We start from the raw sequence: 16629 nt of genomic DNA, 5'->3' as shown, positions 1-16629 counted from the left end.
CAACTTGAGTTTCAGCCTGGTTTTCCTATGAACTCGCATAGCATCTACAGTTCTACATTCAATTACTTTTCTGATATTTCTAAAAACTGACTTTAGCCACACTGATCAAAGCTATTGTAAAAACCACAGTAAGTGACTCGCAATACTATTTTTTTTTAAATTTCAACAACACACATAAGCGTAGTAACTAACAAAATACAATTGTCAATTCTAGGCAAACACTTGGTGCCACTTCACTTGTTTTTTACAGGAAATGAAAGGAGTAACAAAAAATTATTCACTGTTGCTTTCCTTAACAGATGATCTCTAATGAAAACTGCTTAAAATGAAAAATGTTTCTTATTCAAAAGTTAATTTTATTCTGAAAGCATTCTGACCCAAAGAGCTATAGTTATTTAAATGAGGGGGGCACATAGGAGTAAATCTTCATGACCTTGTGTTAGGCAAAGTCTTCTCAGATATAGCTCCAAAAGCACAAACAGCAAAAGAAGAAAAATAGACTGAACTTCATTAAAACTTTTGTTTTAAATGTGCTCTAAACAATACCATCAATAAAGTGATAAGGCAATCCACAGGATGGTAGAAAATATTTGTAAATCATACATCTGATAAGGATTTGTATCCAGAAATATATAAAGAACTCTTACAACTCAATAATAAAAAGATAAATGGCCCAATTTAAAAATGGGCAAAGGGTCTGATTAGACATTTCTCCAAAGATGATATACAAATGGCCAATAAGCACATGAAAAGATTTTCAGCGTCATTAGCCATCAAGGAAATGCAGATCGAAACCAGAATGTGATACCAATTCACACCCACTAGGATGGCTATAATAAAAAACAAAGACAATAACAAGTGATGGCAAAGATATGACAAAATTAGAACCCTCATACATTGCTGGTGGGAATGTAAAATGGTACAGTCACATTGGAAAACAGTTTGGCAGTTCCTCAAAATGTCAAAAAGAGTTATCATATGACCTAGCAAATGCCATTCCTAGGTACATACCCAAGAGAAATGGAAACATATGTCCACACAAAACTTGCACAATAATGTTCATAGCAGCATTATTTATAATAGTCAAGGAGTAGAAACAACCCAATGTCTAAGCAGTGAACAGAAAAATAAAATGTGGTATATCAATACAATGGAATATTATTTGGTAATTAAAAGGAACAAAATATTGATATATGCTACAACATGGATGAACCTTGAAACTTTCAGTGAGAGAAGCCAGGCACAAAAGGCCACATATACTGTATGGTTCCATTTAAATGAACTGTCCAGAAGAGGCAATCCCCAAAGACAGAGAGTAAATTAATGGTTGCCTGGGGCTCAACCGGAAGGATATGGAGTGACTGGTAATGGGAGAATGAAAATGTTCTAAAATTAGACTGTGGTGATGTTTGCACCTGTGAAGATACTAAAACCACTGAACTGTATAGTTTAAATGGGTAAATTATATGGTATATGAGTTATATTTCAATAAGACTGCTAAAAATAAAGGGGAACAACCAAGACAAAAAGAATACAATAATTAAATCAAATAATTCTCTTAGAAATAGTCTTATAACTATTTGAATAGTTTTATAACCATTCAAATGCCAAACTAAGATGATACATTTCAATATGATACCTCTGAATCAAAACAAATGAAAATGAAAAAGAAACAAAAAAAACAAATGAAAATGTAGTTGCCTGAATATTATCAAAATATATGTAGGTAAGCTGATTATATAAAAGATATATATATTTTTCAGTTTTTATAAGGTATTTGAAATTACACAGGTAGATAGACAGTAAGGCTATGTGAAAATGTGCAAGAAATTCCAAGGGACTGCTCCTTGGCTCTCTCTCATGGATCAGAACCAATTAGAGAATGCTTACAGAAGCTGACATACCTTTGGGACAAAATAAACTTCAATACGGCCTTATAATTTGAAAGCTGCTACAGAGTAACAAATGAGAAACACCATTAGACAGTTCCTAAAGCTCCTGGATACATTTTCCCTACTGAGATAGTGTCACATCAAACAGATTTGGACTTTCACTCTAAAGCCTTTAAAACAACAACTGATTGAATCCAAGAGACCTTGGGGAAGAAAAAAAAAGAAATGATTAAGTCCCTACAATAAGAAAATATCTGGATGGATTTAAAGCCTTGGAAAGATTATTGACAGGATAATGATTGATAAGTCACTTTTAATTTAATACCCACTGTATTTCCTGAAAGTAAATATTATATTCAATAAAGGCAGAAGGAACCCTCTATTAGTAAACCTAAATGTTTTAACAAAACCACCTTTACTAAACTAATACAAGGTAAAAATTATCTGACTTCAAAAAGTAAAGTTATCAAACTTATTTTAGTCTGGGGATATTTATACAATATAATATCATAATAACTCATTAAAAACCAAGTTATATAAACTTGGTAGCATGCAAATAGTATATAGTGCTCCCTCAGAGACTATTTGCAAGGGTTTCTCAAACTATAATTACTATTGACTCCACTATTAATTATTCATGCTCTAGCTAATGTATTCGTTTATTTCCCTGGATTACTAGAGGTAAGGGTGGGAAGGATGAGAAGTGAGGAGGAGGGACAGGGAAGAGGAGGACGTGGGGAAGGGGAGAGGGAAGAGGGAGGAAGAAAGACAATTATGATAATGTGTTAAAGAAATATGCCGCAAAAAAGAGAACTACATACATAGGTTAAAATTATATGTAGGGCTTCTGTGGTGGCGCAGTGGTTAAGAATCTGCCTGCCAATGCAGGGGACAAGGGTTCGAGCCCTGGTCCAGGAAGATCCCACATGCTACAGAGCAACTAAGCCCGTGCACCACAACTACTGAGCCTGCGCTCTAGAGCCCACAAGCCACAACTATTGAGCCCTCATGCCACAACTACTGAAGCCCATGCGCCTAGAGCCCACGCTCCACAACAAAGAGAAGCCACCATAGTGAGAAGCCCACCCACCGCAATGAAGAGTAGCCCTCGTTCACCGCAACTAGAGAAAGCCCACACACAGCAATGAAGACCCAACGCACCCAAAAATAAAATAAATACATTAAAAAATAATAATAATAAAATAAATAATATGTACGTAAATCAGATGTACTTGGACAACTCAAAACTGGAAATGGAGTTGTGGTTTCTCACCAGAAAGTCAAAGAATCACACAACTGGTAAACAGGAAAAGACCTTAGCACATTGTCAATCTTACTCTCTACCAAGCATTGTCAAGGAATGGAGTCAACATTGGAGACAAGTAAGGGAAAAGCCCTAAATCTATAAATCATTGCTTTGATCTAGAAAGTCTTATAAAAACGGAAAAAGCGTTAATCTTAGACATCAACTTCCCCCAATGAATCTGTAGAGAAAAAAAACAGGCAAACATAACCAAATCAACATAAATTCACTTTTATAAAATTTATAAACCAAATAAATGACTCACTACATGGCTTTCAGAGTCTCTGAATTGTAAGTTCAAGCAGACTTCCTGCCTCATTAGAGCATCTAAAGTTGTTCCAGCAAATGTGTTTTCCTATTTGTTACTTAAGTGTTTTAATTAAAATTGAAAAGTAATTTAATTTACTGTTATTTTGAATTATTGTCTTTTCTGTGTACTTCCCTCAACCCAAGTCAATTCTGAAAGCTGCTTTCCAAAAGTTACATGTTTTCCTAATAGGGAGTATGCTGGCAAGCATTTTTCTTTCTTTGAAATTCGAAAATTATTTTACAAACCCATCCTACTTTATATTCATGTTTTATGAATCATTTCAGTAGCTAGTAACATTTGTTTTTAGAAATCTTGATTTTTTTTCTAAATGCATGATTTTAAAATGTTTAATTTAGTGAATCTTACAGTCATTTTTCCTTTAAGGAACAAATATAAGACATAATTAAAAGATCAGGCAGACTTGGAGTTAGGAGAGGTAGCTCATGCTTCAGGAATACCTTGAGAAAGCAGCTGAAATTTCTTTAGACTCAATTTTTTAATGTAAAATGGACTAAAGTACTCTCTGGCCAAATCCACCTCCAAAATCCTATTATTCAATAACCTATTTCATAAGAAAAGTCAATAGAAGGCAACCACCGTTCATTTTACAAACAACTTTGTACCTGTAGAGAACTTTCTTTAAAATATATCACTGATTTTTAGAGACAAGGGTAACTCATTTTCAAAGAGTCACCTCACTTCTGCTGATAAATTTATTTCTGGACTCAGAAAAGCGATATTGTCCATGATGAAAATGAAAACATTTTAAATTACACATTTTAAAGAATGAGTCAAAATCTAACAAATCTTCATTAAAACAGTCAAGAATTAAGCACTTACTTTCATTTGAAGATCCTCAGAACTTTCGGTCGACATGTACAAGGACAGCAAGACAGGCAAAGTGTTTGTGACCGCAACAGCGCGTGCGTGCTCCGGAGTGTGCCTCCCAATCTGTCCCAAGGCCCAGGCAGCAGCAGCCTTAATATGATCTTCTGGCTCTTCCAACAAGCAGACTGACAGCTGGGGCACACCCTGCAGCGTTGATCAAAAGAGCAAGAGTTATGAATCCAGAGCAGGATTAAAGAGTCTTCCCTGTCTCTCAAACATTAGAAGGAATCATTTTGGTCTTGATCCTTTTCTTAAACGGTTCAATAAATGAGCACTTCACAGGGGCTGTCATTTTTCAAGTCAAAAAAATGACTAGAACTAATTTACCTTAAGGATCTGTAACAATCCAACTAAACTAAATATCTCCCCTAGCGTTTACTCCCCAAACAGAGGCATTTAACCAAAAAACAGATGCCACAGACTAGTATTTAGGCAAAACCAGATTCCACTGTGACAAATTAAAAATGCGTAGGATTTTAAAACATTTTGCTTGAGGGGAGGCCGGCTGGGGCCGGCGCACACATCCCAGACGCAGCCGGGTCGGTGACTCGGCTGCAGGTGGCGCCCCAGTGCCCGGGGAAGCTGGCGGGGGGCACAGGACACTCTCCGAGGTCGCCCCTGGGGCAAAGGATTTCCAGATCTGATCAGGGAGCTGGACTCCTCTGTGTCAGCTCTTAGAACACACATCCTTTCTTTGTTATCAACATCAAAACCCCCAGACATCTGCATGTGTGACTTTAAAAAGCCAATGCAGCAGCATTTTGGTTGAAGGAGGAGACCTTCAAGATGGCAGAAGAGTAAGATGCGGAGATCACCTTCCTCCCAACAAAAACATCAGAAATACATCTATAGAACACCTACTGAACGCTGGCAGAAGATTTCAGACTTCCCAAAAGGCAAGAAACTCCCCACATACCTGGGTAGGGCAAAAGAAAAAAGAAAACACAGAGACAAAAGAATAGGGACGGGACCCGCACCAGTGGGAGGGAGCCGCGAAGGACGAAAGGTTTCCACACACTAGGAAGCCCCTTCGCGCCCGGAGACTGCAGGTGGCGGAGGGGGGAAGCTTCGGAGCCGCGGAGGAGAGCGCAGCCACAGGGGTGCGGAGGGCAAAGCGGAGAGATTCCCACACAGAGGATCGGTGCCGACCAGCACTCAACAGCCCGAGAGGCTTGTCTGCTCACCCGCAGGGGAGGGCGGGGCTGGGAGCTGAGGATCGGACTTTGGAGGTCGGATCTCAGGGAGAGGACTGGGGTTGGCGGCGTGAACACAGCCTGAAGGGGCTAGTGCGCCACAGCTGGCCGGGAGGGAGTCCTGGAGAAGTCTGAAGCTACCGAAGAGGCAAGAGACCATTGTTTCAGGGTGCGCGAGGAGAGGGGATTCAGAGCACCGCCTAAACAAGCTCCAGAGACAGGCAAGAGCCGCGGCTACCAGCGTGGACCCCGGAGACGGACATTAGATGTTAAGGCTGCTGCTGCCACCACCAAGAAGCCTGTGTGCGAGCACAGGTCACTCTCCACACCTCCCCTCCCGGGAGCCCGTGCAGCCCGCCACTGCCAGGGTCCCGTGATCCAGGGACAACTTCCCCGGGAGAACGCACGGCGCGCCTCAGGCTGGTGCAACGTCACGCCGGCCTCTGCCTCCGCAGGCTTGCCCCGCACTCCGTACCCCTCCCTCCCCCCGGCCTGAGTGAGCCAGAGCCCTCAAATCAAATGCTCCTTTAACCCCATCCGGTCTGAGAGAAGAGCAGACACCCTCAGGCGACCTACATGCAGAGGCGGGGCCAAATCCAAAGCTGAACCCCAGGAGCTGTGCGAACAAAGAAGAGAAAGGGAAGCCTCTCCCAGCAGCCTCAGGAGCAGCGGATTAAATCTCCACAATCAACTTGATGAGCCCTGCATCTGTGGAATACCTAAATAGACAACGAATCATCCCAAAATTGAGGCAGTGGACTTTGGGAGCAATGATATATATATATTTTTTTCCTTTTTCTCTTTTTGTGAGTGTGAATGTGTATGCTGCTTTGTGTGATTTCGTTTGTATAGCTTTGTATTTACCATTTGTCCTAGGGTTCTGTCTGTCCGTTTTTGTTTGTTTGTTTTTAAGTATAGTTTTTAGCGCTTGTTATCATTGGTGGATTTGTTTTTTGCTTTGGTTGCTCTTTCTTTTTTTATTACTTTTTAATATTTTTATTTTTAATAATTATTTTTTATTTTAATAACTTTATTTTATTCCCTCCCTCCCTCTCTGTCTCTTTCTTTTTCTTTGTTTCTTTCTTTTTTTCTCCCTTTTCTTCTGAGCCATGTGGCTGACAGGGTCTTGGTCCTGTGGCCAGGTGTCAGCCCTGTGCCTCTGAGGTGGGAAAGCTGAGTTCAGGACACTAGTCCACCAGAGACCTCCCAGCTCCATGTAATATCAAATGGCAAAAACTCTCCCAGAGATCTCCATCTCAATGCTAAGACCCAGCCCCACTCAATGACCAGCAAGCTACAGTGCTGGATACCCTATGCCAAACAACTAGCAAGACAGGAACACAACCCCACCTGTTAGCAGAGAGCCTGCCTAAAATCATAATAAGGTCACAGACACCCCAAAACACACCACCAGACATGGTCCTGCCCACCAGAAAGACAAGATCCAGTCACATCCACCAGAGCACAGTCACCAGTCCCCTTCAGCAGGAAGCCTACACAACCCACTGAACCAAACTTAGCCACTGGGGGCAGACAGCAAAAACAATGGGAACTATGAACCTGCAGTCTGCAAAAAGGAGACCCCAAACACACTAAGTTAGGCAAAGTGAGAAGACAGAGAAATAACACAGCAGATGAAGGAGCAAGGTAAAAACCCACCAGACCAAACAAATGAAGAAGAAATAGGTAGTCTACCTGAAAAAGAATTCAGAGGACCGATAGTAAAGATGATCCAAAATCTTGGAAACAGAATGGAGAAAATACAAGAAATGTTTAACAAGGAACTAGAAGAACTAAAGAGCAAACAAACAATGATGAACAACACAATAAATGAAATTAAAAATTCTCTAGAAGGAATCAATAGCCGAATAACTGAGGCAGAAGAACGGATAAGTGACCTGGAAGATAAAACAGTGGAAATAACTACTGCAGAGCAGAATAAAGAAAAAAGAATGAAAAGAATTGAGGACAGTCTGAGAGACCTCTGGGACAACAGTAAACACACCAACATTCAAATTATAGGGGTCCCAGAAGAAGAGAAAAAGAAAGGGACTGAGAAAATATTTGAAGAGATTATAGTTGAAAACTTACCTAATATGGAAAAGGAAATAGTCAATCAAGCCCAGGAAGCACACAGAGTCCCATATAGGATAAATCCAAGGAGAAACACACCAAGGCACATATTAATCAAACTATCAAAAATTAAATACAAAGAAAAAATATTAAAAGCAGCAAGGGAAAAGCAACAAATAACACACAAGGGAATTCCCATAAGGCTAACAGCTGATCTTTCAGCAGAAAATCTGCAAGCCAGAAGAGTGTGGCAGGAGACAAAGAAGGACACTACATAATGCTCAAAGGACCAATCCAAGAAGAAGATATAACAATTGTAAATATTTAAGCACCCAACATAGGAGCACCTCAATACATATGGCAAATGCTAACAGCCATAAACGGGGAAATTGACAGTAACACAATCATAGTAGGGGACTTTAATACCCCACTTTCACCAATGGACAGATCATCCAAAATGAAAATAAATAAGGAAACACAAGCTTTAAATGACACATTAAACAAGATGGACTTAACTAATATTTATAGGACATTCCATCCAAAAACAAGAGAATACACTTTCTTCTCAAGGGCTCATGGAACATTCTCCAGGATGGATCCTATCTTGGGTCACAAATGAAGCCTTGGTAAATTTAAGAAAATTGAAATCGTATCAAGTATCTTTTCTGACCACAACCCTATGAGACTAGATATCAATTACAGGAAAAAGTCTGTAAAAAAAGACAAACACATGGAGGCTAAACAATACACTACTAAATAACCAAGAGATCACTGAAGAAATCAAAGAGGAAAAAATACCTAGAAACACATGACAATGAAAACACAACGACCTAAAACCTATGGGATGCAGCAAAAGCAGTTCTAAAAGGGAAGTTTATAGCAATACAATCCTACCTCAAGAAACAAGAAGCACCTCAAATAAACAACCTAATCTTACACCTAAAGCAATTAGAGAAAGAAGAACAAAAAATACCCCAAAGTTAGCAGAAGGAAAGAAATCATAAAGATCAGAGCAGAAATAAATGAAAAAGAAATGAAGAAAACGATAGCAAAGATCAAAAAAACTAAAAGCTGGTTCTTTGAGAAGATAAACAAAATTGAGAAACCATTAGCTAGACTCATCAAGAAAAAAAGGAGACTCAAATCAATAGAATTAGAAATGCAGGCTTCCCTGGTGGCGCAGTGGTTGAGAATCCGCCTGCCGATGCAGGAGACACGGGTTCGTGCCCTGGTCCGGGAAGATCCCACATGCCGCCGAGCGGCTGGGCCTGTGAACCATGGCCGCTGAGCCTGCGCGTCCGCAGCCTGTGCTCCGCAATGGGAGAGGCCACAACAGTGAGAGGCCCGCATACCGCAAAAAAAAGAAATGCAAAAGGAGAAGTAACAACTGACACTGGAGAAATACAAAGGATCATGAGAGATTACTACAAGCAACTCTATGCCAATAAAATGGACAACCTGGAAGAAATGGAAAAATTCTTAGAAAAGCACAGCCTCCCAAGACGGAACCAGGAAGAAACAGAAAATATAAACAGACCAATCACAAGCACTGAAAGTGAGACTGTGATTCAAAATCTTCCAACAAACGAAAGCCCAGGACCAGATGGCTTCACAGGAGAATTCTATCAAACTCTTACAGAAGAGCTAACACTTATCCTTCTCAAACTCTTCCAAAATATAACAGAGGGAGGAACACTCCCAAACTCATTCTACAAGGCCACCATCACCCTGATACCAAGACCAGACAAAGATGTCACAAAAAAAACTACAGGCCAATATCACTGATGAACATAGATGCAAAAATCCAACAAAATACTAGCAAACAGAATCCAACAGCACATTAAAAGGTTCATTCACCATGATCAAGTGGGGTTTATCCCAGGAATACAAGGATTCTTCAATATATGCAAATCAAACACTGTGATAACACCATATTAACAAATTGAAGCATAAAAACCATATGATTATCTCAATAGATGCAGAAAAAGCTTTTGACAAAATTCAACACCCATTTATGATAAAAATCCTCCAGAAAGTAGGCACAGAGGGAACTTACCTCAACATAATAAAGGCCATATATGACAAACCCACAGCCAACATCATTCTCAATGGTGAAAAATTGAAACCATTTCCACTAAGATCGGGAACAAGACAAGGTTGCCCACTCTCACCACTACTATTCAACACAGTTTTGGAAGTTTTAGCCACAGCACTCAGAGAAGAAAAAGAAATAAAAGGAATCCAAACCGGAAAAGAAGAAGTAAAACTGCCACTATTTGCAGATGACATGATAGTGTACATACAGAAACCAGAAAACTGCTAGAGATAATCAATGAACTTGGCAAAGTAGCAGGATACAATATTAATGCACAGAACTCTCTTGCATTCCTATATACTAATGATGAAAAATCTGAAAGAAATTAAGGAAACACTCCCATTTACCATGGCAACAAAGAGAATAAAATACCTAGGAATAAACCTATCTAAGAAGACAAAAGACCTGTATGCAGGAAACTATAAGACACTGATGAAAGAAATTAAAGATGATACAAACAGATGGAGAGATAAACCATGTTCCTGGATTGGAAGACTCAACATTGTGAAAATGACTATAATACCCAAAGCAATCTACAGATGCAATGCAATCTCTATCAAACTATCAATGGCATTTTTTACACAACAAGAACAAAAAATTTCACAATTTGTATGGAAACACAAAAGACCCCGAATAGCCAAAGCAATCTGGAGAACGAAAAATGGAGCTGGAGGAATCAGGCTCCTGGACTTCAGACTAAACTACAAAGCTACAGTAATCGAGAGAGTATGGTACTGGCACAAAAACAGAAATATAGATCAATGGAACAGGATAGAAAGCCCAGAGATAAACCCATGCACATATGGTCACCTTATTTTTGATAAAGGAGACAAGAATATACAATGGAGAAAAGATAGCCTCTTCAATAGTGGTGCTGGGAAAACTGGACAACTACGTGAAAAGAATGAAATTAGGGCTTCCCTGGTGGCGCAGTGGTTGAGAGTCTGCCTGCCGATGCAGGGGACACGGGTTCATGCCCCGGTCCTGGAAGATCCCACATGACATGGAGCGGCTAGGCCCATGAGCCATGGCCGCTGAGCCTGCATGTCCGGAACCTGTGCTCCGCAACGGGAGAGGCCACAACAGTGAGAGGCCCGTGTACCGCAAAAAAAAAAAACAAACCCAGAATGAAATTAGAGCTAACTCCCTAACACCATACACAAAAATCAACTCAAAATGGATTAAAGACCTAAATGTAAGGCCAGACACTATAAAACTCTTAGAGGAAAACACAGGCAGAACACTCTATGACATAAATCACAGCAAGATCCTTTTTGACCCACCTCCTAGAGAAATGGAAATAAAAACAAAAATAAACAAATGGGACCTAATGAAACTGAAAAGCTTTTGCACAGCAAAGGAAACCATAAACAAGATGAAAAGATAACCCTCAGAATGGGAAAAAATATTTGCAAATGAAGCAACTGACAAAGGATTAACCTCCAAAATTTACAAGCAGCTCATGCAGCTCAATATCAAAAAATAAACCCAATCCAAAAATGGGCAGAAGACCTAAATAGATATTTCTCCAAAGAAGATATACAGATTGCCAACAAACACGTGAAAGAATGCTCAAGATCACTAATCATTAGAGAAATGCAAATCAAAACTACAATGAGGTATCACCTCCCAGCAGTGAGAATGGCCATCATCAAAATATGTACAGACAATAAATGCTAGAGAGGGTGTGGAGAAAAGGGAACCCTATTGCACTGTTGGTGGGAATGTAAATTGATATAGCCACTATGGAGAACAGTATGGTTTCTTAAAAAACTAAAAATAGGGCTTCTCTGGTGGCGCAGTGGTTGGGAGTCCGCCTGCCGGTGCAGGGGACGCGGGTTCATGCCCCGGTCTGGGGGGATCCCGCGTGTCGCGGAGCGGCTGGGCCCGTGGGCCATGGCCGCTGGGCCTGCGTGTGTGGAGCCTGTGCTCTGCGGCGGGAGAGGCCACGGTGGCGAGAGGCCCACGTACCACAAAAAATAAATAAATAAATAAATAAAAATAGAATTACCATATGACCCAGCAATCCCACTACTGGGCATATACCCTGAGAAAACCGTAATTCAAAAGGACACATGCACCCCAATGTTCACTGCAGCTCTATTTACAACAGCCAGGACATGGAAGCAACCTAAGTGTCCATCAACAGATGAATGGATAAAGAAGATATGGCACATATATACAATGGAATATTACTCAGCCATAAAAAGAAACAAAATTGAGTTATTTGTAATGAGGTGGATAGACCTGGAGTCTGTCCTACAGAGTGAAGTAAGTCAGAAGGAGAAAAACAAATACCGTATGCTAACACATATATATGGAATCTAAGAAAAGTCATGAAGAGATTAGTGGTAGGACGGGAATAAAACACAGACCTACTAGAGCATGGACTTGAGGATATGGGGAGGGGGAAGGGTAAGATGTGACGAAGTGAGAGAGTGGCAGGGACATATATACACTACCAAATGTAAATTAGATAGCTAGTGGGAAGCTGCCGCATAGCACAGGGAGATCACCTCTGTGCTTTGTGACCACCTAGAGGGGTGGGATAGGGAGGGTGGGAGGGAGGGTGACCCAAGAGGGAAGGGATATGGGAACATATGTATATGTATAACTGATTCACTTTGTTGTAAAGGAGAAACTAACACACTATTGTAAAACAGTTATACTCCAATAAAGATGTTAAAAAAAAAAAAAAAAAAAAGAAGAATGAGGCAACTCTCCAGAAAGTGCATACTTCTGAGACATACCAAGACTGAAGAAGCAGGAGGAAAAGAAGACAGCCCCCTTTACCCCATGCTCAACACTCTGACTTACTGGCCTCGATTGTTTTGAACAGCAAATGAGACAAGGAGCGTTGAATGTGCTCTGAACATTAGAAAGTATTATTTAGATTGGAGGTGTTGTCAGTCCTGAGAGTACTACACAGAACGGGAAAGGATGAGGCAGTGTTGCGTGGTCTGCCTCAAATAGCTGCTGCCCCCACCTTGATCTCCAATTAAATGGAAGACAAACCAGATGGGAGAGGCCAGAAGCAGCCCCAGACCAAAGGCAGGGAGCTCCTCCTGGTTAGTCTGGGGAAGAAACACAGGAAGCAAAAGCAATTGCTGCTTCCTTCCTCATCCTTCCTACAGTAGGCTTTCTGACTATCCACAAAAGAACTGAGGATCGGGATTCTTGACCACATCCCCATGGTGACCCTTCAGAAAGCAGCACTACTGCTCTAGTCACTGTCAGAGTCTTTGGTAACAGAAGAACAAAAGGAAAAGCTAGAGATAAAAAGGGAGTGAAGTAAAGACTTATCAAGGAATAGGTAGAAAATAAAGATCTGAGGCTCATTTTTATTCTGAGAATTAGCAAAGGATAAAAAAAAAAAATCCACACTTCTGTTTAACATACAACAGCAGATTTGCCATGCTGATAAGAAACCCACATCCTAGAGGGTTGCCAGAGACACTGGGAGCACACAGCCTTTGAAGCATGCTTCAGGAGATCAATATTTATTCATTCAACAAATATTTTCTGAGCACCTACTATGAGCCAGGGCTACGTGATCTGGTGGGTTAATTCCAACTTGTAAATTGAGATAAGGCCAAATCCCTAGGGCAAGCAAGCAGCATGTCAGAAACATGCTATCCAACATGTGCTCGGAATTGCCCATGTCTAAGAAGAGAAATTAGCTCGTGGAAGCTGAAGGAGAGAGAGCCATCCATTGTCATATCCTGCCCAAATGGCAGGAAGGGGGAGAATGTACGGAATAATAAAAATGACCACTGGGCATGTCATTTATGATGGCTGTCTTTAATCAAAGTATGCTTTCCATATTTGTAAAGCCAACCCTTCAAGATACAAATACACGGTATTTAGACAAAGGTGATACTAACACTCAGAGGTGTTGACATGTTATTGATATTGAACACTGAGTAAAACTTTAAACTTCCTAACAGGTAAACTTCACTCCAAGCACTGCTTTGGGAAACTTACTAAGAAGCCTTGAAGAAAGCTGGTAATTCTTTGACTCTGGTCAGCTATATTTCACACTCTGTGGGATAGTATTAATCTGCGGTTCTGTCTTAGGGTAATCTATCTCACTGCAGTAACTAGAGGAAAAGGAATCCAGGACAAACCTTGGAAATGATGACCGCCATTGCCAGGTTCTCAGAATGAGCCGCCACGTAGCCAAGCATCATGACGCCTGGCAGCTTTATGTTTCCTTTGCAGGACCCGATGCAATCGATCACGGCGGCAACTCCCCCCGTGTTCACTATCAGCTGAGAAAGCTAAGAGAAAAGAAGGAGAGCTAGACAACCACGGCCCTAAAGTGCAAGATGATCCTTAAAGATTACTTTAGCGTTGCCAAATTTTAAAATTTAGGACCTGAAAAACATCTGGTAAAATCTGAAATATCGTTTAGTGAAATTATTGTAGCTATCAAAGAAATGTACGAGGGTAACAATCCTGCTATTTCTAATGTACAGAATAGGCTCACCGTGAGGAGCCTCTCCATGGTTCAGTTGTTCTGGCACAACTCTATCCCTATCACAGTGGATGTCAAAATTCCTCACCTAAACACTAAGCCTAGGGCTGGTTCATACCTAGCTAACTGCTGAAACCCCCCATCACAATGCGTGAGTAAGAACTGGATTAATCACTGAATGCTGAAAGGTGAGATCAGACTTGAAACAGTCTAGCCTCATTATCCTTCCTTTGCTAGCAATGATCTCTAGCTGACTGCACTCCAGTCTTGAAGAATCTCAACCAGGTAAAGAGGCTGGGTGGAATAAAGAATGAGGACTTGGGACTTCCCTGGTGGTCCAGTTGCTAAGACTCCGAGCTCCCAGTGCAGGGGGCCCAGGTTCGATCCCTGGTCAGGGAACTAGATCCCACGTGCCGCAACTAAAGATCCCCCACGCCACAATGAAGATCCCGTGTGCTGCCACTAAGACCCGGCGCATCCAAATAAATACATAAATATTTTTTTTTAAAGAGAATAAGGGGCTTCCCTGGTGGCGCAGTGGTTGGGAGTCCGCCTGCCGATGCAGGGGACACTGGTTCGTGCCCTGGTCCGGGAGGATCCCACATGCCGCGGAGCGGCTGGGCCCGTGAGCTGTGACCGCTGAGCCTGCGCGTCCGGAGCCTGTGCTCCGCAACGGGAGAGGCCACAGCGGTGAGGGGCCCGCGTACCGCAAAAAAAAAAAAAAAAAAAAAAAAAAGAGAGAGAATAAGGACTTAAAAGTTTAGCGAAATGAAATTGATTAGTGAAAATATACACAGAAACAGACATAACTTCAGAATCTACCCAAGTTGGCTTCGTCTCTATTCCCTTCCCACCTCACACCTCCGAGAAGGAACCACTGTGCAAGAGCAGCTGTTAGAGCGGTTACGCCAGGTCACAGGGGGCCTGATGGTCTCTCCCAACCTGAAGGGGCACCATCTCTCACTACGCCCAGCTGACCTGGAGTGACAGGACAACAAAGGTTCACGGTCCCTGCCATCTAGAAATGGAAAGCAGAAAATGATTCAAAGCTGAGATTTCAGACTCAAACTCCACTGACGTAACCCAGTGGTTCTCAACTGGGGTCACCCTTGTCCCCTAGGAAACATTTAGTAATACGTGAGGACGTTTTTGATCATCACAGCTTGGGGGAGGGGTGCTCCTGGCATCTAGTGGGCAGAGGCCAGGGATGCTGCTAACACATCCATCCTACAGTGTACAGGACAGCCCCTCACAACAAAGAACGATCTGGTCCAAAACGTCAACTGTGCCGAGGATGAGAAACCCTCAGAACATGTGACACCGCCCCTGAGCCCTGTGAACAAATTGACGTTTTACTTGAAAGCTAAAACTAACTGCATACTGTTGTATTTTGAAGCTGTTTTTTTCCCCTTGTTTTACCTCAGGTGTATGTTTTGCAACCTCTCTAATTAAAGTGGAAGCATTTTTCTTCACGTAGTCATCTTTGTCCTTCAGACAGGTAAGTACAGCTGGAAAAATCTCTGCTTCAACCACCATTTCTGCTAGATCCACAGAATGTTTCGCAATCTGACTGAGAGCTGAAAGGACCTGACGCTGTCGAGCAAAAACCAAACCCAAATGTTACACAGGCTCCACTGTGGAGTTCAGACATAATTTAAACAGCTCCGCACACATTCAAATTCCTTTATAAAGAGGAAAAAGCAATCACACATCCAACATAATCTAGGAGTCTCGAGGCATTCACATCCTAGTCTTCTTATACCTAAAAACTCAATGTCTTAAATTCCCTAATTTCCAAGTTAAACATCTTAGTTCACACTCTTGACTATTTAAATCTCTTATCAATTGAGGCTGGTCAAAGAATATGACCCTGGGATGAATACTATTTCTTAATTATGCAATACTTACATTGTTAATTTATGATAAACACAGTAATGTAATACAGTAACAGTCAAGCAGAACTAACATTTTGGGATATTGCCAATATCATTTTTTAAAACTTTACACTGCTCAATTAACATTAACAATTTTTAAGTCTTATAGAGTGTAACTATTAGAATATAAAAGTATAATTGATGGCTATTAACTGAAAATTGGATTTTAGAAAGCTATAAAAAAAGACTAATATAAATATGGCAATTTTTACAGGAAACTTAAAATATTGGGCTAGAAAACCTTTAGGTCCCTTCTAACCCTGAGATTTAATCATTACGTGATTCCTTATTTTAATTATTAGCATTAATTCTGATGCTACTTCCAGTTTTCAGCGTTGCACATACTTTTTCCCAGTCACATCTTTATTGTCTAATCCTTACAGCACACTTTTCACATATTAAAGGACCCAATACATAATATATTCATATCTGCTTTCCATGATGATTTACTAATTATTTTAAAA

At 40.9% G+C, this 16629-nt stretch overlaps 1 protein-coding gene across 1 annotated transcript in view; it reads right to left on the bottom strand.

Moving 5' to 3' along the window:
- The window catches only part of SPAG6 (sperm associated antigen 6), a 77125-nt gene that overhangs the window by 24032 nt on the left and 36464 nt on the right, over positions 1-16629 (bottom strand). Inside the window, exons 6-8 of the mRNA XM_059057861.2 lie at positions 15651-15824; positions 13882-14034; positions 4346-4537 (exon numbers count right to left, since the gene is read on the bottom strand). Of these exons, the coding sequence (XP_058913844.1) occupies positions 4346-4537; positions 13882-14034; positions 15651-15824 (519 nt within the window). The remainder of the gene's footprint in view (positions 1-4345; positions 4538-13881; positions 14035-15650; positions 15825-16629) is intronic.

This window comes from Kogia breviceps, chromosome 3, assembly GCF_026419965.1.
Source record: "Kogia breviceps isolate mKogBre1 chromosome 3, mKogBre1 haplotype 1, whole genome shotgun sequence".
Lineage (NCBI taxonomy): Eukaryota > Metazoa > Chordata > Mammalia > Artiodactyla > Physeteridae > Kogia > Kogia breviceps.
Note: the sequence above shows the minus strand (reverse complement) of the source record. Positions and strands in the feature narration are given on the sequence as shown.